The sequence below is a fragment of the Siniperca chuatsi genome, linkage group LG20 (genome assembly GCF_020085105.1).
Source record: "Siniperca chuatsi isolate FFG_IHB_CAS linkage group LG20, ASM2008510v1, whole genome shotgun sequence".
In the NCBI taxonomy this organism is placed as follows: domain Eukaryota; kingdom Metazoa; phylum Chordata; class Actinopteri; order Centrarchiformes; family Sinipercidae; genus Siniperca; species Siniperca chuatsi.
The window spans coordinates 3,049,544-3,077,099 of record NC_058061.1 but is presented as its reverse complement, the minus strand read 5'-3'; the positions used below and the strand labels follow the sequence as shown (position 1 = coordinate 3,077,099).

Sequence of the window (27,556 nt, the reverse complement as noted above, 5' to 3'; positions counted from 1 at the left end):
AACGAAAGAGTTTCCCCTCGGGGATCAATAAAGTATTTCTGATTCTGATTCTGAAAAGTAACAAAATTAAGTATACTCACAACAGTCAGTATGCATACTAATATCCTTGATTTTTGAGTATTGTTAATGTACACACAATATAATGCACAAAGGAAATAAGTTTAGGAGCTACTCACAGGTGCAAAAAATTTAAACAAATTGCAGGTGGCAGTGAGACAGCTCAAGGAAGATCTCAGAAAACAACAAAATAAAGCAGTGTCCCAATTCCATACATACTAATTGTGTACAGTATGTACTATATACCAATAGTCATAATATACTGTTTTTTGCAATTAGTGTACAAGGTAATTAGCATACTTGATCATATTGTGCTAAAAAGTAATGAAACAGTATGAGTGTTGATCAAACTGCGACTTTGCAGTGCCACTGCCAATTTTAATTCACAAAATAAAAAGCTAAAAGTTTGAGAAAAAGTTCTTATCACAAGGTCTACTGACTTCGTTTTTCTGGAGCTGTCAGCCACATCTTGTTGCCCTCATCATATAGTCCGCTGCTCTTCTGAAGGTCAAGATTGAAACTTCAAGCTCTAGTTAATTTTATACAGTGGTGAGCAGCTCCTCAAACTTCTCTGTGCATTGCATTGTGGGACAATAGTGTCTATTACAACAGACTCAAAAATCAAGCATTATTTTTTTAGTCTGCATATTGACTGTTTACTGTATGCTTATTTTTAGCTATGCTAGCAGCATGGCTCTAGCAGTGCCATTAAATTTGGTACAGACATCCACGATCCCCCCAGAGGACGCACACTAATGACTTTAGTGATCTTCTGACTTTTCATCTAGCTCCTCCAGGTGAAAGATTATCCAGTGAAATTCCTCACTATCAGATTTGGTACAGACATTCATGGTTTCCAGACAATGAATCCTCATGACTTTAGTGATCCCCTGACTTGCGCCACCATGAGGTTGATATTTGTGGTTTTGAGTGAAATGCCATGATGAAACAACCATTGTATAGATTACCATGAAATTGGTTTCAGACATTCTTGCCCCCCTCAGGAGGCATTGCAATAACTTTGCTGATCCATCTAGTGCCATCATCAGGTCAAAGGTTTGATTTGCTTATACTTAATACTTTAGTTTCTGACCAAATACCTGCAAACCTAATGACATTCCCATCAGCCTCAGCTGTACTTTGTGTTTGGTGTTAATTAGCAAGTGTTAGCATGCTAACATGCTAAGATGATGAGCACAGTAAACATTATACCTTTTAAAGATCAGCATGTTAGCATTGCCATTGTGAGCGCATTAGCATGCTGACGTTTGCATTTAGCTCAAAGCTCTGCTGTGTCTAAGTGCAGCCTCACAGAGCTGCTAGCACGGTCATAGACTCTTAGTCTTGTTTTCACTTTTCCAGTGTGAACAATTCACACACACTCAAAACCTGCATAAATTAGTATGCAGTATGCAATTGGCACACAGATTAAACTGCGACTTTGACAGGTTATATCATTACCTGTACATGGATTTCTTGTATTCTGTGCAACACAAAGTGCGCACAATATGCCAATTAGTACTTTGTATATAAGTATACAGTTAGTTGTGTAGTATGGAATTTGGACGCAGCATTAGTCTGCGTACTGACAGATTTGTGTTTATTTATTTGGTCTCTTTTCCAGTGTGAACAGGAATTGGAACACAGCCAACACAGAAACATGACCACCTTTTATTCCCTGTCAGACTTAATGTAGTTTTCCATCAGCTTTTCCTGTATTTCTCTCTGCACTCTTTAATTTGTCTCTACCTCTTTCCTTTGATCTTTATCCTCCCTCATTCACCTCTGTCCATTCACAGATCATTCCCTCCCTCCCTCTCTCCCCTCCATCACCCTCCCCACATTGTTACTCCCCTCTGCCTCATTTCTCCCCTCTCACTCTGCTCACTCGTTGCAGAGATGTACCAGCTGCCCGGACTCCACTTCTCCTCTTCCTCCTCTCTGTCCTCCTCCACATCTCCTCAGCGGGTGTCCAGCAGTGATGTTGGGGACTCTGTAGGAGCACAGGACCGGCTGTAACCCAGGTGGAGAGTCACTGTGAAAACTGGATGTGAAGGTAAGACTGTGGACAGTGAGACTGACCATACAAGGGCAAACAAAGCCAAAGAAAACTCTTTCCATTCACTGTTTATGCACGAGTTTGTGTCTGAGCTGCTCTGTTGTAAAAGGACGAAATGTTTCTGTTTCTTGTGCAATCAGTGCTGTTATACTTCATTGACTTCAGATGTTGGTGCAAGGTACAGTCTTATTATAAAAGTTATTTAGGGAAGCAGGGAGTGAGTCTGGATTGTCTGACTTCCAATTGTTTCACAATTGACATAGTCTTGACCTCAGCTTTCATTTTAACAGAATTTATTTGAAGGGTTTTCTTGTTATTTCACAACCTAAATCTTCATATTAGCATAGAATTTCTGGTGCCAAAACAACTTCTGGATTATGTCTTCCTAAAAACATTGACCACAGTTTGAGATTTTGGCCTCACGAATGAACTTTGAACAGCAGCGCAGCTCACGATCTGCAAGATGAGGAAATTTATTTGGAGCAAGATTCTAGTTTTGCCTGTCAGCCATTGATTTTCCATCTGGGCAAAACGAGTCACATTAAGATACATCAAAAACCTTTTCTCCAGCTTCCAATTTAAAACCTTAAGTAGCTCTCACTTTACTCATAAACACCAAGATGCAACCTCCATGCTCCCATGTGAAACAGTGATATGTTTGCTGTATAGTTATGCTGGCAGCACCCTTTATGTCCCAGCGCTGTTGTTTCAGGTGCAGCGTCTCTTGATGAATAATTAAGGGGACTCAGTGGAGCATAGATAAAGTTCAGTTCAGCTTCCTGGGCACTGAACCCCCTGCAGAGCCACATCCTATATCCTCCAGCTGCATCTCAACCATGGGAAGACCATCCAAAAAAAAGAGTCTTAATCAGAAACATGCCGCGGCCTCTGATCTTCACAGACTGGTCGCTCAGCTGGCCTGGTTAAAGTCAGTGTATTTTAGGGGGGATTCTTCAGAGGATACTGTCTGCTGACGCTTGACTGGAGCAGTATGATCAACCTATTTGTTGGCACATCAATATGCCTGATTTCCCTTGTGTGAGAAGACAGTAACTGTCTGAGAGCGGCTTTAATAAAACACAGCTGAAGTGAGAACTGCTCCATTTAACCTAGAATCTGTAGCACCCGAGGGACTGAACGTGATGATTAGTCTGCACAGGAAATTTACCAGAGAATAAAGTGTGATGAAGAGCAAGTAGAGGAAACAGAGAACTCTCCAAGCTTCAAGATTTCATTTGTTGCTTTCAGGATTAAAGAGGATCTCAGCCGGTGTAAAAGAAGTGGCTGCAGGGATATTGATTGGTCAGTGTAATTACTGTTCCCCTGTGGCGTCTTTTGCTGGCAACCTCACAACCGTCTCATTCGTAACGATCATCTTTCTCACTGCTGGTCCTGGGATGAGGCTCGGGAGGAAACAGATCAGGTGTCTGAAAGAGGCATTAATGTCACATATGCAGGTCTGCAGAAGCCATTTTACCCTGTTTTACGAGTAACTTCATGCCGTAGTGATGTTCAAAGGCAATTTTAGTTAGAGTCAGACCATACTTTTATATTGATGTCCCATTTTATCCTTGCAGCACAGCTTATTTACTTGCTGCAGTGGTGTTTGTAGCAGCTAACAACGTAACACGTGCTAGAAATTAAAGCTAAATGGAAACAATTTTGATAATCAATTAATTATTGAAGCCATTTTGTTTTGGCTTCAATGTCAGTTAACTGAATATATTATTTTTTTGGACTGTTCGGACAAAGCAAGCAATTTGAAGACTTCACCTTGGGCTTCAGGAAATTGTGATTTTTCATTATTTTCTGACATTTTGACCAAACAATTGATAGATTAACCAAGAATACTTTTACTACTTTTACTACTTTTTCAAGCTGCCTAATAAGACATTTTTGACAACTAATCTCATTGTGCAGTTGTTACATATTACATAGAATTTTTAACAGTGCAGCATTTATGCATAAACACATACTGTAAAGGGAAAGAGGAGTGTTTCTCTGAGGTCAAACATTGTAGGGATGAATGTATATCTGCACTACACCACTCATGGGAGTTGAACTCCTATTAATACTGAATAGGTTATCCTGTCTCAGCATGTGGGATGTCTTAGGAAGTGTCATTTAATTTATGGGCTGGATTTAAGTCTTTGTGCTGGGAGCATGTAGTGTGAGAAAGACTTCTTATCACGATACGTATCACAGCTGATACTGGAGAAGTGAAAAATACATCAGCCCTACAGATTAATTCAGAGACAGGACAGGAATGAAAGAGTGATACTCTGTCCTGACATCATGTTACTCTAAATATTAATGCTGACATAAAGTATAAAGGCATTTGTCAGACTACAACACCGAAGCTGTCTGACTTCCTTCATTTCATACAGATGTTAGCATCAGTTGTTTTCTAGTTCTAGTTGAACTTTATTCTTGCCCTTGAAAACAGCAGCTGACAATAATTTAACAACAAGGTCCATTCGGTAGCTGTTCTGGAGCTTTTGATCATATAACATGATCCTTATCAGCAGATGGAAGGTGCTCAATTGTCATGAAATTATAGATGCTCAATTTTTTTCCTGAGCACTTCAGGGACTATTTTTGTCCATTGCTGTTTCCAATTTCAAGTTTCAAACTCACCTTTTAAGCCAACAAGTGCCGAGGGAAAAACAGAGGCTGGAGTACACTGATTGATTTGCAGCCTTTAATTGTGCAAACAGACATTTCAATACTACTGTGTCTAAATTAATCAGCTCCAGTCTCTGTTCTTCCCTTGGAAGTTTGCTGTCCTCCTACTGAGAAGCACCTGATGCAGCTGCATATTGTTCAGAGACAATTGGGCAAACTCCATCTGATGAATACCATGATCAGAAGCTCCAGCTAATAAATGGACCTTGTGGTGTGATTATTTTGTCAACCGCTATTTTTCTACTTTGTAAAAAACCTTTTACTGAAAGAGTTTTTCCCCCTTTTTACAATTTTTTTTCCTTTTGATTTAGAATAAAATGTACACATGTGATACAATAACATAAATATGAGATAAAACAATTCAAATCCACCATTCAGATTGGCTTGAGTTTAAAGAGTGGACCAATGAGACTGAAGACCAGACATTTCAGATCATTTAACAGGTAACAGAGCATGTTCCCTTAAGAGCTTCAGCTACCTCTAACTGGTGTCGTCCATGAAGGAGCCAATTTTGGAAGTTGTGGATGACATGTGGTCGACTCCAGTGACAAATCTCCCGTTCCTGCCTGCAAAATGAGACGACCACAATGCATCAACCTCACTTCCCCCACAACTTAAAAAAAATACAAAGTACGTCATACACAGATTTCAGGCAGCTGCTAACAGAAGGTCAGAACACCCGTTTGAATGGACATCTAATTCCAGCTATGTCTTGAGAAAGGCCTGAGTCACTTCCTATCCTGACCTCTCGCCTTTCTACACAACTACATACTGAATTACACCATTGATCTTAACGATTGCTTTTTGATCCACGCTTTTCTGTTAGTTTATAGTGCTAAGGTGAATTAAAGCAGCCAAGCACTAAGATATTTCTCAATTTTATGATCACATTTCTGCTGCAGGCCATATAATGTGCCAGTCATATAGTGCACATGCAAGGTTGTGGCACTTAAATAGCCTTTACAATGGCAGTAAATGAAATATGACCAACTGTTAGAAGTAGTGATTGCCCTGCTCACATTATGAGGCCAGTTTCACTGATTGGGTGATCGTGGCTCCATGATGTTTATGTTGGTTAAGCATCCACAAATGGTTTGCCACTGAAAGCTTGAGAGATAACACAGTCCAAATATGACTTCATGGATGAGTGAAGTAAATTAGGAGAGCAGGCAGAGGAGAGACAGACGGAGAAAAACAGGATGCATGGCTCCCAGGTGAAAAGGTTAGGTGGGGAGACAGGATGATAATGACTCAGGGGAGGGTGGAGGGTGACAGGGTCATCGCTGTCAGCCCATCTGTTGTTGTGGACCTGCAGTTTAATTGACTGAGTCTAAGCTCAGTGGATTTACTGACTTTTTGTTTCTACAGTGTATCTCTGAAAAACAGAAAACAGCTCAGTAAAGCAAACATGACTTTCATCATTCAAATACAAACTGCAGCAACATAAAGTGGCTCATCATCTGCATAGAAAGTGAGATATCAAACTGACTGTATATAGGCCACATCTTTATATATTGATAAATATCTTATATCAGGGCTGTCCTCTGTCACTGATACAATAATGAATTCCTTCCTACATAAACGAAATTGTTAATAAAAATATCATGAAATAATTTCATTTATGCAAATGAAACCTCATTTAAAGACCTGGTGTGTCCCAGAGATTTCCCTGTCATTGGATAAGTCGATCTCCTTGATTTATGGAGCTGCAAATTAGAGCTGCAATGATTAGTAAATTAATCTATCAATAAAAAAAAAATCTGCAACTGTTTTGATAATCAATTAATTGTGTAAATCATTTTTCAAGCAAAATGTAAAACATTCGCTGTTTGCAGTTTCTGAGAATTGTGAGAAGTGAGAATTTGCCTCTTTTCCTTGTCCATAATAGTTAGATGCAGCCCTACTGCAAACACAAAAAAATTTCATTAGTCTGATTTTCAGGTGAGAAGTAGTTTTTTTGTTTTTGATGAAACTTGATTTCTTTCACATAAAAGTAGTTAAATTAAAAGTGTTAACTGTATCTGGTAAACCCCAACCTCACCTCAACCATAACTTAAATCCATTTAAGTATTACAGAGCAAATCCAACAATGTGCTAGTCCGTCTTTCAATACTTTCCGACAAACCCTGTGTGGCTCATTTGTTCAACCTGAAAATGTAAATCTTTAAAAACACCTCACAAATATATAGTTTCACTTTTGAAAAAGCCTCAGTAATTTCCTAAAACAGCTGCTCGCTGGAATTTTTAGCAAATGTCACTCAAACAGGACTAAATAGTGCATTTGTTGGGGACTATTTTCATTAATCCACATGTGGTGCTGTAGTGAGTGTTTGGGGCAGCAGGACGGTGTGTGTGGGACTGAGTCAAAATAAACTACAGTGTGTGTGTTCATGGTAATGAAGGAACATGTCACCCAGTGCAACAGTGTGGCTCATTGATTTAATAGTTTTTGGACAACAATGGAGCTCTATGAAACAGAGGAATAAGATAAATCAGGTTTTAGATACACAGGCAATCCTTGTTAATATCAGTTCATGTTGTTTTGGTCTTTTCATGGGCTTTGTTGAAAAATATAGAAATCACCAGACTTATGCTCGAAGTCCACAGTCTGACAAAATCATCAGTTTGTCCCATGCTTTCTTAATTAAAACACTGACTCTGAGTCCTAGAAACATTTCTCTGTCTCTCCCTTATATTCCAGGGGAAGCGCCAAGGTCATGATCGACTGGCCCAATGTGACGGCGTCCGGCTACCAGGAGCTGGGCCTGAAACCTGAGGAGCTACAGAAGTCCAAATGTGTCCTGGGCTTCATCCCTGTCATCTACTACAGTGTTCTGCTCTGTGTGGGAGTACCAGGTACACTGTCAGGATGTCATATAGAGAGAACTGTGTGCAGGATTGGTTCACCCAAATTGCAGTATTATCTCTCATACCTAGTGGTTTCTACCCTTGCAGATAGTTTTGGTTTAATATGCTAAGGTTTTGAGATTTTGACATTTTAAGGTCAGAACATTACTTGATGCACTACATGATTTCATTAGTTGCATTTACACTGAACCACAGTTAGTGTGTAAATTGAGCAGTTTTAATCGCTGCGTTGATATCTATTTATGACAGAAGTGGGAACTGCACAAGACAGAAGAAGTCAATACACAAGTGAGTTAGAGGTACATTACGATGCTCTAATGGACCAGTGAGTACATTGTTGTAGCACATGACCAAGCATTGATGACTCTTTTCACAGGTTACAATAATCTAATCATCTGATAATCAGTTTGTTTGAGTCTATGAGTATTTATCCATCCATCGATCCCTCCAGCCAACTGCCTTTGGAATCTCTCTGCATCATAGTACTTCTATCCCTGCGTGCACTGATGTGACAGTGAGCTGCTGTAGCAAAAGAGTTTACCCTCGGGGATCAATAAAGCATTTCTGATTCTGATTCTGATTCTGAAAATGTACCACCTCAATAATTCAGAACTGGGAAATAACACTTTGTCACTTTTGTTTTTAATAGTCACTTTGATGGACAGCGTTCACCTCGGCATTGTTCTTATTACTGTGCTTTGTCTACAAGCCAATGGCGGTGATTTGGTATTGATCCAGTAGGGATTTAGTGGTGTTCAAAACAAGCGAACGTGTTACCAGAGCATTCAGAAGCATCACTTAACTGCCCCCAAAGGGAAATAAATATAAAAGCCAGAGGGCGAGAGTCAACAGCTGCATGCCTGGAGGGGTCTTAAGACTGGTGATGTTATCCAAATAGCTACATTGAAAATATCCTGATGTTGTCGAGATGTTTCGGATTGCAGATTCTATATAGAATAGATACTGTATTAGATGTGCTGCAAGGAGACAAATAAAATAAATGGTTTGTAATTCATACTGCTATGAATGCTCCCCCTTCCTCCTCCCCCACACACAAATGCACCACAGCCTTTAAAAGGTAGGGTCAATTAACCCATTCTTCCCACTCTATTTGCTGTTATTTCTATACAGAGCTAAAAACACATGCTAGCTTGCTAAATCTCTGAGCTAAAGCTCCCACATCTTAAGTTAGCTAGCTACTGAGATAGCCACAGCTAACCTTGGCTAAATGTATAACTTTTCCCCCTGGCTGTTTCCTCTAATTGAAAATATAAATTTTGATGAACTGATATATTGACTTATTTTAGTTTGTTATGCTGCATAAAATGTCAGAAGCTAAATCCAGTCATTATGGAGAATAAGTAATGCCTGCTCAATTAGTCCTGCTAAAAGCTAACTAGCCTAACTTAGCATTTCAGCCTCTGACTCGTCATAAATATGATTTAGTGTGGTTAAGGTACCTTTAAGTCACATATTTCAATCTATTAAATTATAGATTCATTTATTATACTGATTTCAGTATGATATTAACAAATGTGGACAGGTTTATATGAAGCAAAACAGATATACATTCATCCCAAAGAACTATTAACTGTAAATGATCAAAATAAAACAAACAAGAAAACTGAAATAACACATTTTATTTGTAGATATTGCATTTTCCCTTCACATTCCCTGAGGACTGTTTAAAGGCGGAGCAGTATTTTTTAGGTATTGTACACTGTATGGCATAAAATGAAGCTGTTGCAGTCTGTTACACAGTTTGCCTGTCAGCCTTAAAACTTCAATTTCACTGTTTCTGTGCCTTCTGCATTCTTACTCACCAGACTTTTTCATGCAGTAAAAGATAAATAGCAGATAATATAATCAAATGTTCTGCTTCTTCTCTCCTTGTTTGTTTCTGTCAGTGAACATCCTCACAGCAGTGGCTTTGTCCAGACTGGCCTTCCGCACCAAGAAAGCTCTGTACTACTACCTCTTGGCAGTGACGGCCTCAGATATTCTCTCCCAGCTCTTCATCATCTTTGTCGGCTTCCTGTTGGAGACAGCAGTTTTTCACCGTGATGTCCCTGCACTCCTGCTGCACTCTGTCAGCGCTGCCGAGTTTGCCGCCAACCACGCCTCCATCTGGTCCACTGTACCCCTCACCGTGGACCGCTATGTGGCACTGTGCCACCCCCTCCTCCACCGCCAGATCAGCTACCCGGCCCGGGCCAGGAAGATCATCGCAGTGGTCCTGGCATTATCGCTCGCATCGGGCGTGCCCTTCTTCTGGTGGTCGGACATGTGGAGGAACAGCCACCCGGCCACAGCGCTGGACACCGTCCTCATATGGACACATGTAACTATCATCTACTTCCTGCCCTGCAGCATCTTCTTAGTGCTGAACTCTTTGATAATCCACACGCTGAGGGTGAGGCAAAGGCAGCAGCCTTGCCAGGAGGAGCGTGGGCAGAAGCCCGCACCTCCTCGGCGACTTGGGAAAACCACGGCAATGCTGCTGGCCATCACCTCTGTGTTCTCTGTGCTGTGGGCTCCCAGGACTGTCGTGGTCATCTACCACCTGTATGTGTCTTCAGTTCACCGAGACTGGCGTGTCCACTTGGCATACGACCTGTCCAACATGCTGGCCATGCTCAACACAGCAGTCAACTTCTTCCTTTACTGCTTCGTCAGTAAGCCCTTCCGTGGCGCCGTGCGGGACGTTGTGCTGCTCAGGGGGGGCCCGATGTATCCCCGGCATGCTCTGCCGCACCCGCAGGCCCCCACCAACGCCTCCATCTCCTCTCTGTACAGTGGGAACAACAAGCGCTCACAGCGGGACTCCACCCCCTTGTCACCTCACAGGGCCAGAAAGCCCTCGTGACCCTGTGCCCCCCGCTCTTAATCCAAAACACCCATCATCCCACGGTCCTTGAGCACTTGTGGCCCCCAGGGACACACACTGCGTTCCAACTACAACTATGGACAGCTGGCAGCAAGCCCTGGAACTTTCTCAAAGAGCCTAAAATGAACTCACAAGAAGTATTATAGTATTTCACTGGGTGTTGTTTGTCCATGTAAATCAAAAAGTTGACAGTGTATTTATTTTTCTTCAGAAGAATTTGTCAAAATAAAAGTAGGTTATGGGAATTTTTTGTTTTCCATACATGGAGGTAATGTGATAAAATATTTTTTATATTGTTACAAGAAAGAAGACGGTGTAGTCCCTCGTTCGTCCAGGAGCGTTCCATCGTACAAGAAAGAAGAAAAACTGTTTGTTTTCCTTGCGGTTAATTCAGTAGTTAGATAGACACAGAAGGGAAAAATGCAAGGAAAACATGTTTTGCATGCTGCTACAGTAAGTGTCATCCATTCAACTACCCAGTCCCATCTTCATCATGTCAAGTGGCATTCAGTTTGCTTCAATCTATTTCAGTACCCTGCTATAGTATCCACTCTGGAAGAAGAAGGGAGGGAGAAATAAGAGTTTTAATTTGAAGTGGGTGCTGTATCTGCAGTTGTGTAAAGATGCTGAATGTCCAAAAGACAATCCGCCCTGCTGAGCACAGCCAATCGAGCAAAGAAATCGTACTCTGTCTCTACAGCGTGCTCCCAGGCACAAAACCCACAGCTGCTAAGGCGAGTGTTTATTTTTCATGAAATGCAACTCGATGGAGCCTTAAATGAAAGCTTGCTGCGGTGGGGGAGAAGACCCTACTCTTCAAACAGCCCCTCTACTACATCACCAACATGGCCTCAGCTCTGGCTAAACAAACCACAGATTAGCCTGATGGTCTGCACAAACACACACAGACAAACTCACAAGAAGGTACACACTCTCATGCTTATACGAACACCTGCACACACACACAGACGTCAGCTGGTACATTTCCATTTGCAACAACAGGAATTTTCATGTAACATCATTGCAATTTGATGAAAAATGTACTGTTTCAATTGTTGTATCAGTGCTGTGAAAAATAAGAGATCTGAAATTAAACATCTAACAACTAATTTGCATGTATGATTTAAGGTTTTGATTGAGCCATCTGTTGTTGACATGTATATATTTTTAATTAGTGCCCTCGGGAAAAGTGAGTTATGCTGTCACTTTGGTTTTTCATGCAGCACTAATTTGTTCTGTCACCTGGTTTCTAATTCCTGGTTCCTAAATAGATGTTGGGCTTTTTCCTGTAGTCTGATAAATGCCTTGACATTAACTCCTGATTTTTAGAATAACACGCTGCAGCCACATAAAACAGAAACTGCATCAAGCACACACACGATTCAGTTAGAATTTGAAACAGATTTTTACATTCTTATGGCTGCAGAACCTCGAACACATGTAAAAGTAATTTAGTGAAAATATTCAAAGCGGATCTTCAAGCTTTCAACTCCTTTTACTTTTGTTACTTAGATTAAAAGAGTAGTTTGACATATTAGGAAATATGCTTATTGCTTTCTTGCCAAGAGTTAGCATAAAGATGCTACTCTCATTCTCACTTAAATATGTGGCTGGAGCCAGCAGGCGGTTAGCTTAGCTTAGCACAAAGACTGAAAACAGGGGAAGTAGCCAGGATCTGCTTACCAGCACCTCTAAAGCTCACTAATTAACACGTTATCTTGTTTGTTCCATACAAAAACTGAAGTGTAAAAACAACAATAACCCCTTGTTGAACTGCAAATTGTCATTTTTACACTTATTTGTACGGACATATAACTGTGGCTCAAATGAATAATGTGAAATGGGTCCCACGCAATGACAAATTATCAGCCAACTCTGCAGCTCTAAGGAGCTGTTAGTCTCTTTTAGCTCAAATTTTGGTTGTAAGGAATTGAATGGTTCAGTCTCAGTGCTCTCATTAACTGTTTCCAGCTGCAGCTCGCAGCTGTTTTCAGCCAACAACCTCTGATAAAGCCACTGTACGCGACCTGCACACCACCAAACAGCAGACAATGTTAGAGACTAGCTAGTGAACATAGTGGAGCATTTAGCAGCTGAACAGCCAGATATTTTTCTCAGGCGTTGGCGATGAGAGTGTTTGTCCATTAGCTTGTCTTCTAGTTCTTCTGCCCCCAAGTGTAAAAACTAAATATTAGTGCAGCTTTCATTTTTGCAGTGAAAGTCACTACAAAGCACTTCAAAGCTTCCTGACTTATTCAGTCAGTGAAATATTTCTGTATCATCACAAACATTTTTTATGCTTCACTCTACAATGCAGTCTGAAGTACAGTATATGTTTAGATCGTTCTTCCGTTTACTCCTCTGACCACCCATTTAGGTTTAAAGTTTCCAATGCAAGCCACCTGCCTGCTCTCATCCCTCTACAGTCCTTATTGTGTTTACTGTAGCAGTAAGAGACACAGTGTTAGTTCCCCCTGTGTGTCCCCGTGTCAGTCTCCTCATGTCGCCCCGCTGTCGTCCCACACTGAGTTCTGAGAGTCTGCACGCAGATGTAGATATGAGCTGTTTCTTTGAAGATGTCTCCTGCTGCCTGACAGTAACAGAGGGGGTGTGAGGGAGCGTGCAGTGGCAGCGACCTCACACTGGTTAAGACAGTGGGCGTCGGAGAGATGGCTGAATAAACAGTTAAGACCGTAATGCGATGCTAAGATGTCAGAGCGGGTTTTGATTAAAGTTTAATAGAGCTGCGCCGGTGCTCTCACACATCTACAGCGCTGTTATGGAGGAGAGGGGTGAGGTGGGACTCGGGAGAGGACATTAAAGAGCAGGTTATCCCCACTAGCCACACGTCCCCTGTCTGCCTGCCACCTGTCCTTTGTGCCTGTTCAAACACCTGGTTATGTCCTCCTACTCTGCCCCTATTCAGCCCTGCCTGCTGCTCAGCAGGTGTCAGAAGGCTTCAAATGAAAATACACTTCACCAGGTGTATCCTATCAGATGTCTAAATACAGGAAATGCAAATTAAAGGTGGCACTTAAAACATATTCTTTCCTTGTCCTTTCCAGAAAAGTGAAAACATCAGTTGTTGGCTCAAATGTGCATATTTCGGGATATTTCATGTGAATGATTTCACCACTAATCTGACGGCCACGAGGAGCCAGATGGATGGAACCGACGAGAGAAATTCAGCCCCAGAAATAAACTGTTACAGTAGGTTCATAGGCCATGTGGAGGACTTAATTACAAAAAATGGAGAGCTAAAAGCTTGACTTCCCATCAGTGAGAGCCATATGGAGGAGCTGAAAAGGGAAAATGAAAGTCCAAACAAGAAGCTGTCCACTCTGTAGAGATCAGCCAGTGGCCTCGCTGAGGGAAATGAAGCAGGAAAAATCAGCTCTTGAACAACAAGTGTGAGTGAGAGTAAACTGGAGGAACATATAACGAGCAGGAGGAGCTTTTCTCTGGGTGGACTGGTCCTTTAATCATTGACCAAGACCTCAAAGGCACCAAAAGCTTCACTTCTACTGTCATTACTTAATGTGTTATGGCAGATTCCCCACTGACCATTGATGATGATGGACCCTGTTGTATTCACTTCAGGAACTAGAGAGTGTATACCACTGCCAAGGCTGCAGCCATGATTTGTAGACAATTCCTAAATCCTGCTTTTAAATATTATTATATTATAATATATAATATATGATATTAGGGCTTTGTACAAGGTGGAATTGTACAAAACTTTCCGAGTCAGACTCATGGCCTCTGGCCCTTAAGCAGCTTTAAGGTTGGAAAAGTCATCTCATTACACACCGTCGAACAGTATCATATACAGTATATATTCTATATCAGTTAGAGGAGCGAAATATTCAAACCCAAGACTCCATGTTTTTTACGGCTCCACCATTCAATCAAGTGAAAATATTCTGGATGTTTTGTGCATCAGTTTATTTCCCCAAAATCCAGCCAGAAACTTTGGGATCTCCACTCGAATTAGGAAATAAATCTCACACCATCACCCACCAGTGGGTCAGCGGTGGCTGAAGACGTTCAATTTGTAATTTAATACTGCAGCGCCACCAATGGGTGTGAGCCTGTTGCTTCGCCGGTGTCCCAGTCTGGCCTCACTCCTCATTGCTCTATAAATGCAATTATTGTGATGGTTATTATTATATTATACTGTACTGTATATGGTGACTATTATAATATTATATTATTATCATATTATTTTATCATTATAATATTATTATAATGATATTGTCGTTACATCATCATTTATTATCACGATAACTTTAACACCATGTCCCTCTTAATAATTTTGGTTCATTTTTATTTTTTTAATTTTTAATTTTTAAACTTGTATAGTCCCTTTAAACAGCAAGGACATTGAAAGTGATTTACATAAGACATAGAAAGGCGTTAAGATGAGATATAAAGGAAACACAAGGCAATATAAAAGACACTCATGATAATATTTTAAGATAATAAAATAAAATAGAAAATTTAAAAAAATGCTAAAATGGAACATAACAGAATAAAAAGAAGAATAAAAAAGTACAGTGCATCTAATCTATGTCCTCTATTTCATTTAGAAAAGTATTGTGATTTATTACAAAAAAATACACATTTTCATTAACCTCTGATATAAAAGCCAGACATGTTTGATGAGTTTTGGACGGTGCAAGATGTTTTTCACTACAAAACATGACATTGTGGTTCAAATCTTCTGAAATGGTAATTTAAACAATTCATGCAGCAAAATTATTGAAAACTGATATATAATATTTAGGATTTCGATTCTTCATACACACTGTAACAGTATCAGTGCCTAGTATTGGTGTCCTTTGCTGCCACCTTCATGTGGCTGTGTCTCCCTAAACTGCTGCTGGAGTTAACACTCTTCCCCGCCAGGTGTCCTCACACACCACACACCACTTACACTTCTCACTCACGTGTCAGGTGTCTCAGCTGTGCTGTGATGAGTCTGTTTATCTGACATAAAGGACAAAAACATAAATAAAAAACATCGAGTAAAACTGCACACCGGGAAATGATCAGATAGAAAGAAGTGGATTATTTAGAAAAGTAGCCTCATTTTATAACATATTGTGAAAAACGGTGTATTCATGCATTAAAGTGTGTGTGTGTGAGTGTGAGTGTGTGTGTAAGAGAGAGAGGGAGAGCCCATCACAGCAGTCAGACCGCTGGAAAACGCTCGTGAAGGATTCTTAAACTTTTATTAGTTTGAAGTGAGCTGTGCTGAGATCGGTCCGATGAGGGTTTCTGTGGGATTTGGACGCAGAGTGGAAACTTTTTTGTGACTTCTCTTTTTGCTCTCTAGGATTTAACTTCAGCTCTGCAGTTTGGAGCTGGTGAAGACGCGTTTCAGAGACCAACAGCCAGCACAGAGGTGACATACAGGTAGTGTAATACAGCAGACTCATCTTACTGTTTTATATTCTTAATTAATTACTAATTATCTCGTTCAGAGTTTTAAGATTTTAAAATGCTTTGTTTGTATTCAAAATGTCGCAATAACTACAATTCGTGTTATTTTGACTGTTATTCGGGATATTTAGCACTTTGTGTGGGACATGCAGGTTAAAGTGTGTATTATGGTCATTTATATTCCTGAACACATCCTAAAGTGCGCGTGAAGCTGTTTTTAATGCTTCAGATGATGATGTGAGAACAGATCAGATAAGCAGGAGCATAATTAGCGTCATGACTGCACTTTATTGAAGTAAATGAGGCATTTATTTGCAAATTAAATGCATCATCATCCCCAGCTGCAGCCTATGTGCAGGAGATGAAGCTCCTGTGTGTTTTGTATAGCTGCTTCTGAAATTGTGCTAAATAGATGAACATTTACATTTTTACAAGATTGTAGATGAAATAGATTCATTGATAATGACAACAAACTCAGTGGCAGTCCTTCCAGGGCCGGATAAACGTCTAGAGGACCCTGGGGTAAAAAATGAGCTGTGAGCCCCCATTGATCCCCCATTCCTTCCAATCTCTGTGCATTGTGTATCGTGTTGCGTTTAAGTACCGATCAGGATGCTGAAGGCAAGCAACACATGCAGCTTCAATACATTTTACCCATTTTAGTTTGTGGTAAATTGATTAAACATTTAATTTAGCAAGAGATACTAAACTAGATTTGGACACAGGGCCCCTCAACAAGTTAGATACAAATGCTAACTTTAGGTTGTTTACATGAACCTGCTGAGTGGTATGTGAGATATTTTTAATTTTTTTTGTTTCATACTGGAATGATAATCTGCCTTGTGTTTCTACCTCGAGCACTCAGAAATTGCAAACATGCCGTAAAACATTTGGCAACAGCGGTGAAAATGACTTTGATGTCTAAAGAGTGGGACCTGTGTAAATATAGCGTCACCGCAGGCTGTTCCTCAGTTTGACAGGCCTGAAATCTCAGAAATAATACTGTATACCTTCAAGACTGTCTGTGTGATTAGAGGTCACAGTTAGAGCAGTTTGTTTACAAAGGGACTCACAAAGCCACTGCCAATGACCATAAAAACTAAGGGACCAACCAAATCTGGGTACATGAAGAAACAGAAAAGGTTGATTTCTTTGTTCCAGAAAGATCCCTGTCGTGATTGAGTCACAGAAGTTAGAAAGACTGAACGTCCGCCACCACGCTTCTATCGATTTGGCTCAGAGACTGTCCTTGGTTCAGTATAATTCAATCTGACGGGGACAAAAAGAAGCAGCCAGACAAGACTGGGACTGTGGAGATGTTTATTCACAAAGGAGACAAAGTTCCACTCTGATTTTATGTTGTTCAACAGAAGAAAAATACCAATGATAGCACTTTTTGATTTGATATGTGCGTTATTTACACTGGAAATGTTAAAAATACAGTTCTACCCACAGCACTTTAGGTTTAATGCACTTTCACCTCATTGATTCAGGTGTAATTGCAATGTACAGAAACAACATTTGTGGACAGATCCCATTAATGATTAACGTCAGAGTTAGAGTTTGACATTCCTCTGATATTTTGGTGGCTGCTTAGGTCTTGGATGCAGCTTTCTGATTCTTTCTTGCTCTGAGTAACAGTTAAGTCACTTTTCATTACATATTTTCCAGGTAAAGGTTTTGTGAAGAATCCCATGTGTTGCTGTATGTATACTGACTCATGCTAGTGTAATATTTGCTTAATTGGGCGTAGACAACAATATTCTTATCTAGCATTAGTGACGTATTTGAGTCGTTAAGATCTGTCCACATTTCCTTCCTCAGACTCTCCCTGTTTGTCTAAACAGGTGCTGTCAGGATCCCAGAACAACTCGTCCAAACTGAACTCTGGTCTCTCCCAGTAGCCATGGCTGCCAATGTCACCCCTCAGAGTTGCGGCCCTAACGTGGACTCCCTCTATTACAACCTGTGTGATGTTAGTGTCGTGTGGGGCATCGTGCTGGAGGCCTTTGCAGCGGCTGGCATTGTCTTCTCCTTTGTGCTTTTCATCTCGCTGCTGGCCAGCGTGCCCTTCACACAAGACAAGAACCGCAAGAGCTCGGTGGCTCCCCATGCCTGCTTCCTGGTCTGCACTGCCGGTCTCTTCTGCCTGACCTTTGCCTTCATCGTGGGACAAGACTTCTCCACCTGTGCTTCGCGAAGGTTCCTCTTCGGGGTGCTGTTTGGCGGCTGCTTTGCCTGCCTACTGATGCAGTGTGTGAGGCTGAACATCCTCGCCAGGCAGAACAGCGGACCCCGGGCTAGGGCCTTATGTCTGGGAGCAGTAGGGCTGTGGCTGGTGGAGGTGGTCATCAACACCGAGTGGCTGATCATCACAGTGGTGCGCCACCCACAGGGGCCACTCAACGGCACAGCCGAAACTGGCAGAGCCATCGCTACGCCTTGCAACATCGCCAACGAGGACTTTGTCATGGCGTTGATCTACGTGATGATCCTGATCCTGGCTGTGGTTGTGGCGAGTCTGGCCATCATGGCGGGCAAACACAAGCAGTGGAAGAGGGATGGGGCCTTTATCCTTCTAACCAGCTTGTTCTCTGTGTGTATTTGGGTGGCGTGGATCGTCATGTACATCTACGGGAATGAGAGGAGTGGGGGGCCCACATGGGATGACCCCACCTTGGCCATCGCCTTGGTGGCAAATGCATGGGCGTTCCTCATCCTCTACACCATTCCTGATATCTGCTGTTTGGCCAGTGATGATGAAAGCCAGCAAGTCTTCGGGGAAAATCTGCACTCGAACCGAGGAGTCGGCTACGAGACGATCCTGAAGGAACAGAGCTCCCAGAACATGTTCATGGAAAATAAGGCTTTTTCTATGGACGAGCCCAACCAAGGTATGTAGCCTACACTTTTCACTGCAGTCTGTCATATTAAAACCCAAAGACATACATTCATATTTGAAAAGTTTGTTTGTTAGGTAATAACTAGAAGGGAGTTCAGGCACATACGTACATTCACTTTGCATGTGACACATTAGTTACACAGTAACCTCCCTGATTACATATCACACATAGTCAAACTGGAAGTTCATTAAAATGTCTACCGGGGCTTCATTTCATCATATTTTTTGGCCAACGGTTTGTCGGGGGAACACCTGGGAACATTGAATTGTACATTCTGTCCTTTGTCCCTGCACTGACTGTCTGTATTATAATATACTTATCACAGAATAAACAGTGACCTTGTACAGTTGAGTGGTGAGTAAAAGTTTCAAGCCCACAAAAACATCAGACTAAATACCTTGCAAAATGTCCTGAAAAGGTTGTTTTGCATCTACGTGATGACCCCACAGAATTTGATATGCTGCTGTCTAAGTCCTGAGCTGAACAGGATCTGATGTTGCAGTAAAAAAGCTCAGAACACAAGTTCTACAGTCCGCAGCCTCACAGCTCCCCGCTGATCATCAGGGCTGATGGCAGAGTCGGTGGATAATCATAGATGATGAGTTGGACGGTGTTGTGTGGCTGCTAATGTCCTGGAGTGTTTTTCACCAGTCTGTCAGCTTGTGTCACTGTGGTGTGGAGGTGGAAAGTAACTAAGAACTATCTTCAGGGAGAGATGTTCTCCCAGAACGGGCACTTTTTACCTACAACATTTCAGGGGGGAAATTGCACTTTTTACCCCACCACATTATCTAACAGTTGGAGTTAGTTTATAGATTCAGGTTTTACATTCAACATGAGATAAATATGGCTATTGCGCGGTAAAATCTGGTACCTTCACTATATCAAATATTTAGGAACTCTGAAAAACAGCCTTGCTGCCCATCTTAAGATCTTCAGCATAAAACAACTCTTTTCTGTCTTTCTCTCCTATCCTATGTTTTTTCCTCCCGCTCTTTCTCTCAGCTTTGCTCTCCTTCCTCATCCAATCTGAAAGCAAAGCCTCGCTAAAACTCGAGATATGTTTGTCTTTTACACCTTAATTAAACTAAAATTTCTTTCTCTTCACCATATGCACTGTTATGTTGGACAGATGAGCACACTTCACTACGTTGTTTGTGGCCTTGTACTTTATTAAAGTTTTCATTTCATTTATAATTGCAGAAAGATTATTCTATTTTCAGTTCTTGATGAATGTTAAATGCTGTATGCACAGATGTTGTGTGATATGAAAATGCTCAGATCTGAGTTTGACACAGAACATTTGACTTCATCCTTCATCATCAACTCCCCAGTTAACTCCCTATAAAGTTAACCAATTTCCTTGGTTTGTGAGCTATGACTGGAAGTCAATAATGGTTATCAGAACCAGAACAGGAAAATTCAATCAAACATCTGTATACATAGCTTTTCCCAGAGTTATCATTCCAGGAATTCACTCATTCCTGTTAATGAGTGTCTAGTATCTGTACAGTAACCACTGTATCACACAGAAACACTCCCACTCTGCCTCTGATTCCCACCAGAAACATCACGCCTTGTGTTTGCATTGTCTCCATGGTAACTAAGGTGTGGCAACAGTTTCATCCAGGAGAAAATATTTGACATTAGGAGCCACAGAGTGTGACAAAGTCATCTCTCACAGCCATCTCTGCGAGGTGTTTCTACAGAACACATCACTGAAAGCACAAACAAGATAAAGGACAGATAGTGTCTCATGGTCTTGTTCTGGTGATTAAGTGCCGTGTATCTTCAGTGATTGTAACATAAAGATTTAAGAGATGGTTGCTGGGGACGGATAGCACTTAAGAGGCCTAAAGATATCACACAGAGGGCTTTTTGGGTGACAAAACAATGACATTTGTTGTCTCTGTCCATTACAGCGTCCAAGCCTGTGTCTCCATACAGCGGCTACACCGGTCAGTTGCGTAGTTCAGTCTACCAGCCCACTGAGCTGGCTATCATCAGCAAAGCGGTGGGAAATGTGAGTATACACCCACATGATTTGTTTACAGTGACACACATTTGAATATGGCATAGATAGTGTAGAAGTAGTAAACAAACTGGTTTCCAGCACACTCACACACAAATATCCTGCGGTAGGCAAATAATTATTAAAACGAAGAACCTTTGACAGTAACGTTTGACGTTTTTTGAGGCACTATTGTGAAGTAAAACTTGCATTCAAAACAAATGAGGCACAGTAAATGTTAATGTTATGAGTGAACAAGGTTCAAGCATGTGTGCCAATTAGATTGAAATCGAGAGATATACGCGTACTTGTTCAGCTAATTATAGCAAAGCTGTATCTGATATCAACAGGCGAGGCCAGATATGAACCAAATTTGATGAAGAGTGGAAAAAATGATGCATGATAACTGGTCACAACCAGACTTATTAATATTTTGACATCTATTACATTTCGGGCAGCTGTGGCTTAGTGGCAGAGTGGGTCCAATCTGAAGGTCTTGGGCAAGACCCTGAACCCAAGTTGCTCCTGAGGGCTGTGCCATCGGTGTGTGTGAATGATTAGTTAGTTTCCTTGGACTGATGAGCAGTTTGCATCTGCCATCAGTGTGTGAATGTGATATGTAGTGTGTGAAGCGCTTTGAGTGGTTGGAAGATTAGAAAGGCGCTATACAAGTACAGTCCATTTACCATGTCCAGTGGTAAATTATAGTATTAATTGTCTGAATTTTAGGAGTAGTGCTGTTTCTAAATTTCACTCACTGGTTCACAGATGCACATGCCCATGACATTTCATGCTTCAGTGTTTTCTTGCTGAGCTGACCTGATAGTCACCATGTAGGTTTATTGCCAGGACACAAAACACGCAGTAAATGGCGACTGGAGCTGGGAATGCACCATCCAGTACACCACCGGGGAGAACAGGCAGTGCTGAGGGGTTTTAAGTTATGTTACATGGTTTGGTATCATGTAGGTGTCAGGAGCCTCCAAACATGCAAAAGGAGGTCTTTCTAAAGAGCAGGTGGTTACAGACACATTCGCCCACTCATTTCTTGGATGCTGTTGGATGTCATGGACCATGTTATGACTTTATGCAGCACCCTCCGGACTCGTCCAATGACATGTTCATTCCCAGAGCTTCCACCATCTCTGCAGCCAACAGCGGGAGCAGCACCCCCTCAACACACACTGAGATCGGGAACACTGCATACACACAAACAAATGGAAATAGCGTAGGTCGTACCCTGAACGCCCGATGCCTCTCCTTCTTTCACTCCACGGTTCTCCTTGTTTCTCCTTATCAACTTGCTTACTTCCAGATGCTTTTCTGTTCCCCTGTCTCTGTGCATGCTCTTAGCTCCTGCTGTAGCCATAGCAACTGCTTCTACAGGTTGACTATGAATCACTTCTTTGTCTGGATAGTTTTTTTCTTACCTTGCGGAGTTCACTCTCTCAAGGCCTCGTGTCTTTTACTTCGTCTGTAATATGCTAGTTGGACTGAATGCACTCTGTACCTCTTCCATCTTTTCTATTACTGAAATGCAAGAAAAATGTTGTCGTGTTTGATTTGACATGATTTGTCTCTTTCTGGCCTTATTGTAGTAGCCCTTTTCCATTTCTCTGTACTAAAGATTGATTTTATAAATCTTTATCTTTGAGTAATTAACACTTGCCTCTAAGCTTTTAAGGTGGCTTTGAAAAGTTTTAAGCTTTCTAATTCAGGGAGGATGACAGCTGTAGTCAGTTTGGATCCATAGCAGTTACAATGGATTCCAACTGGACCCATTTTCATGGTAAAATAAAGTATCAAAACAACCATGTCCATTTCTCAGACTACTGATGCAGCATAATCCATTTCTCCACTGTCTATCTATATGCTCAATATAGTCTCAGGCATTGTATATGCATCTATATAATTTATTGATTCAGTGCCATTTCCTAAAATGTTTATGTTACTTTATTTAGTGCATTTTAAAATAGTTCTTACATCTTAGCCTGTTTCTTGTGCTGCTGTAAAATCAAAATTCCTGTGTACTTAGCCATATTTGGTTAAAAGTGTAAACATGTCAAACAGGCATATGCATCGATAAGTGGATACACTGCATCAGTGGTTTAAGTTTCTAAGAATACTTTGATGGGTTTTGTTTTCGCTCGTCCTGTGTCTTGAATCACTCCCACATTCACCCATTCACTAATAGTCCCTGTATAATAAACACTAAATAGTTAACTTTATACTGAGTAGCAAATTGAGATTTCAGATATTTTAAATCATTTTAAGGTCACAAGACTGAAGAATTGCATTGGGGGATTTTTAGCAAAAAGTGTTTTTGATAGTGCAAACTTTTGCACAGAAAATTCAGAAACTCAAATAAAATGGGAGTAAATACACTTTGTAGCGAATAGAGAGTGAATTCAGACACATCCTGGGTCACCCTTTAAATCTCCTGTGACTGATGTGACTGAAGCTGACTACAGCTGCTGTCCTCCACAAATTAGCAAGCTGCAAACTTTTCAGAGCCACCTTTCAAGCCTTCAGAGGGTAGCTGATACTATAAGAATAAGTTTTCAGTTGAGTTTTTATTTAACATCTCATTATGTTGCTGTTTGACCAACAACTCTACCATGTCTCTCTTCTTCTGCAGGGGAATGGTCTGCATAGGATGACCCAGTGGTGAACATGCTGTGGCTCTAAACACCCAGTTACAATAATTTCAGTTAATGTCTTTTCATTTGCACTTGCTGACTGTATGTTGCTGTTATTCATGGTTCCCTAAGCTGGTTCTAAGAGGAACCCTCAGCCCTGGCATGTGGAGGTGAACTCTGGGTCATCACCTCTGATGGAAAACAGCTAAACCCTCTTTTGACTGATTTCCCATTTGCCACTGGGTATCCGACAGTATAGAGCTTCATTTGGAAGTCAAAGCGAGGGGATGAAGCCGTGGCTTTGCTGCAGAACAAAGATGTTTTGCAACACAGTGAACTGTGAGCTCTCTGCTGGATCCAATCACACGATGAAGAGTGATGGTGCTGACGGTTTAAAAACAAAATGGCTGAAGAGAATAGTTTAACTGAATGTTGGGAATGTCTTTGGCCCAATATGATATTCACGTGTACACACATGTGTAAAAGTGCACCCCTTCTTCCTACACACACTATAAACAAATTGTGACTTCAGCGGCAGCCACGCACCAATGAAACATTCCTTACTCAGTTTGGCATGAAGGCAACACAGGCTGGAAAAAAAGAAACACTATCAGAAGGATTGCATTCACTATAGGAGTCAATATTATTATATTTTTGTGCCTGGATTGTGAATATTGTTAATAACCACAAAGTTCACACACAAAATTGAGCTACTGGTGTTGAATTAATGTAAATATGTTGTTAATGTGTCAATGGCTCTACACTGCATGGAAGCATTGTATGAATATGTATATTTAATATTATTTATAGCACAACTGTGTGCCATTTCATTATTTTATCTAATTTCTACCAATCAAACAATCATGAGAATAGAGAGGTGACATCTCACCTGTGATTAGCTTGTTTCACTAGCTTATAATGCTCAATGTAATTTCTCATAGAAGGTTTCTTTTATCATTATGTCTGAAAAACAGAACATGATACTATAGGTGATGCTTTTGTGTCCATATTCTCAGATAAAAATGTATCCACTACTTTACCTAACATTTGAGATCCTTGTCATTTTAACAAAGATGAAAGACTGACTGTTGCTAGCCTTCATATAACACCATGTCCCTGAATCCTAGCTACAGAAGCACCATCAAAGCCTCATGGGAGTGTAGATTTTGAATGTTCACAAAATAATCAAAGACTGTGTCCGAAACCATTCACTGTTCACTATGCAGTCCACTATATAGTGTGTTGTCTGAATGTATAGTGAGATTTATTATGCCCTATATATGGGACTCAAATGATCCCACAATGCATCATAAAAAGTATCTATGGTCCCTAACTCAAAGCTAACTACCGTCATGCATTGTGCAGACAGGGAATGAAAGGAACCTGAATACGGCTGCATCTAACTATCAATGTCATTAATGATTCATTTGTACATTTTTTAAATGATTAATCAATTAATCATTTAGTCTGTTAAATCTCAGAGACTTGGCTTCTCTGAGCCAAAGCTGGCTTGTTTTGTCAGGCCAACAGTGCAAACCAAAGATATGCAATTTATAATAAAAGAAAACAGCAAAAAACAACAAACTCTCACATTTGAGAGGCTGGAATCAGTGAATGTTTGGCATGTTTCCTTGATAAATGACCTAAACGTTTATCAAAAAAGCTGGCGATTAAGCACTAAACCTGAGTAATGTCTGAAATTGTTTTGCGCTTTTTCCCCACCATCTGACACATTACCTCGTCTACACAGAATTCCCTTTATAACGTGATGTGAATAGTGAATGATTTTGGATATAGTAGACACAAACTTTGTTTAATTATTGACAGAAAACATCATTGTCATGTTTCAACTGCTGGAAAGACAAATGAAGGAAACCCTTAAAGAGAACATATATTGTCTGGCCGAGGCTGGAAAAGATCTCAAAAAGAGGGATAGGACTTGTGACACTGACACTGTGTGATTTGTCTTTAATATACAGCAAATAAATATTCACTTGTGATGTTATGAATAGTGTGTTTTCTAATCAGACTTTGATGTTCACAATGAGGTGATGAGGGCAGGAGGGCACTCAGGGGGGTGTGACAGGAAAAATTTGATGAGGACCTCAAAGGAAACCTACTCTGAGCAGATAGCTAAGGACCAAACACAACAGGTGGAAGATCTGCATTCATGAAACAGACAGAAGATGGTCATGCATGCAGTCTGGAGACTGTTGATGCGCACTCTGACATGTATTTTGCTTAGAATGTTACTATTTACCACATTAATATAAATAAAGTTGATGTTAATATTATATATATATATATATATATATTATTATATATATATAATAATAGTCCAGCCTTTGCACATTCTGTCAGCAAGTTAATGATTACCAAACTATTTATTCCACACACAACGTGACTGTAGTTCTCGCAGGACGTGCTGCTGTTTGGTTACAAGTTGGAGGTCCAGTGTAACGTGAGAAGAATAACAGCAGGCAAACAAATTCAATCATGTTCATCAACTCGTGCAAACAGATTTATCGATCCAACGTCACTGACACCAGATGGATGAATTCATCAAGGTCATCAGAGGAGACGGAAATAATTGATCTTGGTTTCGGTTATCCCCTCAATGCCAGATCATCTTTTGTATCTCTTCGTTAGAGAGGAAAACACTGCAGCATGCTATATTTAAAACACCGAACATCCTCTCTAACTTCGACACTGAAGGAGAATAATGCAGTGCAGTGTCTACACTTAGGAGAAACTTTACTTCTCTACTAGAAATATATTGTTTTGAGGAAGTGTATCCAGGTTCTCCCCATCAAAATGCCTCACAAGGTGTCTGTTTACTCAGTGGAGTCCACTATCTGTGTGTCATCTCAGCTATTAAAATGTCAGGTGCCAGCTCCCCCAGTGCAGGCCCATAACTCACAGCATTTCAAAGGTAGACACCGACTGGCTGCACTGCACATACAGGAGCCGCCTGAGAACAAATACATAGCAGGTTGATTCCCGTGTGTAGCAGCTGTATTTTTTTCACAATATTAAAATGTCAAACATTGATGAATAAAGCCACAACTCTTAAAACACGAGAGAAATATTTTTGTTTACGGATGTAAAATGTTAAAAACATGTCAATGGAATCCATTACTTGACATCTATTACTTCTTAAGGAGCGACTATAACAACATAAGCATCATAAGGAGTTTAAAGGAGTAGTTCAACATTTTTGGAAATGCATTTATTCGATTTCTTTCCGCGCTGAGAAGATCAATAGCAATCTCACGTGCGTTTATTACAGAGCTGGAACCAGGAGGTGGTTAGCTTAACTTAGCTTAGCTTAAAGACTGGAAGCAGGGGAACCTGGCTAGCCAGGTTCTCTGGCTACCAATGTCTCTAAAGCTCGTAAGGTACGTAACAAGACTATAAACTAAAGGCACACTAGCAGCTCTGTGAGGCTGTACTTAGGCAACATCGTGCTTTAAGCTAAATGCTCACGTCAGTATGCTAACACGCTCCCAATGACTGGAAAGAGGGAAAAGCTGTTGTTTGTCAAGAAATAGTTAAAGCACGTAACTCCCCGTAAACCCACAAATCTTTGTTGATTTAATATTTCTGTTATGTACGATTAAACAAACATTATAAAACGAGCTTTAGAGGTGCTGGTAGGTGAAATTTGGAGAGAGCCAGGCTAGCTGTTTCCACCTGCTTCCAGTCTTTATGCTAACGTTGGCTAATCGCCTCCTGACTCTAGCTCTGTACTTAACACACAGACGTGACATCGGTATTGATCTTCTTATCTAACCCTCGGTAAGAAAGCAACTTCCCAAAATGTTGAATTATTTTAATAATTGAAACTGATGTCATTTGTCATTATTACCGTTTCTACATCAACAATTTGAAATATGTTACATGTCAAGTCAGTTTTATTTATACAGTCCCAAATCACAGAGGGCTTTACAATCTGTACAACATGCGACTCTCTCTGTCATTACACACTTGATCTGGATAAGG

General features: G+C 40.7%; 2 protein-coding genes across 7 annotated transcripts; both read left to right on the top strand.

Moving 5' to 3' along the window:
- The first annotated feature begins 1,936 nt into the window (after positions 1 to 1,936).
- On the top strand, positions 1,937 to 11,665 carry gpr142 (G protein-coupled receptor 142). 2 transcript variants are annotated; one of them, XM_044179315.1, is made up of 3 exons: positions 1,937 to 2,113; positions 7,503 to 7,657; positions 9,577 to 11,665. In XM_044179315.1, the coding sequence occupies exons 2-3, from the start codon at positions 7,519 to 7,521 to the stop codon at positions 10,533 to 10,535; spliced, it is 1,098 nt and encodes a 365-aa protein (XP_044035250.1). In that variant the 5' UTR covers positions 1,937 to 2,113; positions 7,503 to 7,518; the 3' UTR covers positions 10,536 to 11,665. The 2 variants fall into 2 exon arrangements, with proteins under 2 accessions (XP_044035250.1, XP_044035251.1); XM_044179316.1 differs by having other exon boundaries at positions 1,945 to 2,081.
- Positions 11,666 to 15,567: 3,902 nt separating this feature from the next.
- Positions 15,568 to 25,559, top strand: gprc5c (G protein-coupled receptor, class C, group 5, member C). Of its 5 annotated transcripts, XM_044178833.1 has the most exons (5): positions 15,574 to 15,974; positions 17,849 to 18,895; positions 20,827 to 20,927; positions 22,009 to 22,143; positions 23,554 to 25,559. In XM_044178833.1, exons 2-5 carry the CDS (start codon positions 17,908 to 17,910, stop codon positions 23,584 to 23,586), a joined length of 1,257 nt encoding a protein of 418 aa, XP_044034768.1. In that variant the 5' UTR covers positions 15,574 to 15,974; positions 17,849 to 17,907; the 3' UTR covers positions 23,587 to 25,559. The 5 variants fall into 5 exon arrangements, with proteins under 5 accessions (XP_044034767.1, XP_044034766.1, XP_044034770.1 ...); XM_044178832.1 differs by having other exon boundaries at positions 15,568 to 15,974; positions 17,826 to 18,895; positions 22,009 to 23,692; XM_044178831.1 differs by having other exon boundaries at positions 15,569 to 15,974; positions 22,009 to 23,692.
- Positions 25,560 to 27,556: the final 1,997 nt, after the last annotated feature.

Coding starts and splice junctions, on each gene's coding strand:
- gpr142 (XM_044179315.1), top strand. CDS start 7,519: ATGATCGACTGGCCCAATGTGACGGCGTCCGGCTACCAGGAGCTGGGC. Junction 7,658..9,576: donor GCTCTGTGTGGGAGTACCAG/GTACACTGTCAG, acceptor TGTTTCTGTCAG/TGAACATCCTCACAGCAGTG.
- gprc5c (XM_044178832.1), top strand. CDS start 17,908: ATGGCTGCCAATGTCACCCCTCAGAGTTGCGGCCCTAACGTGGACTCC. Junction 18,896..20,826: donor TATGGACGAGCCCAACCAAG/GTATGTAGCCTA, acceptor TGTCCATTACAG/CGTCCAAGCCTGTGTCTCCA. Junction 20,928..22,008: donor TCAGCAAAGCGGTGGGAAAT/GTGAGTATACAC, acceptor GACTTTATGCAG/CACCCTCCGGACTCGTCCAA.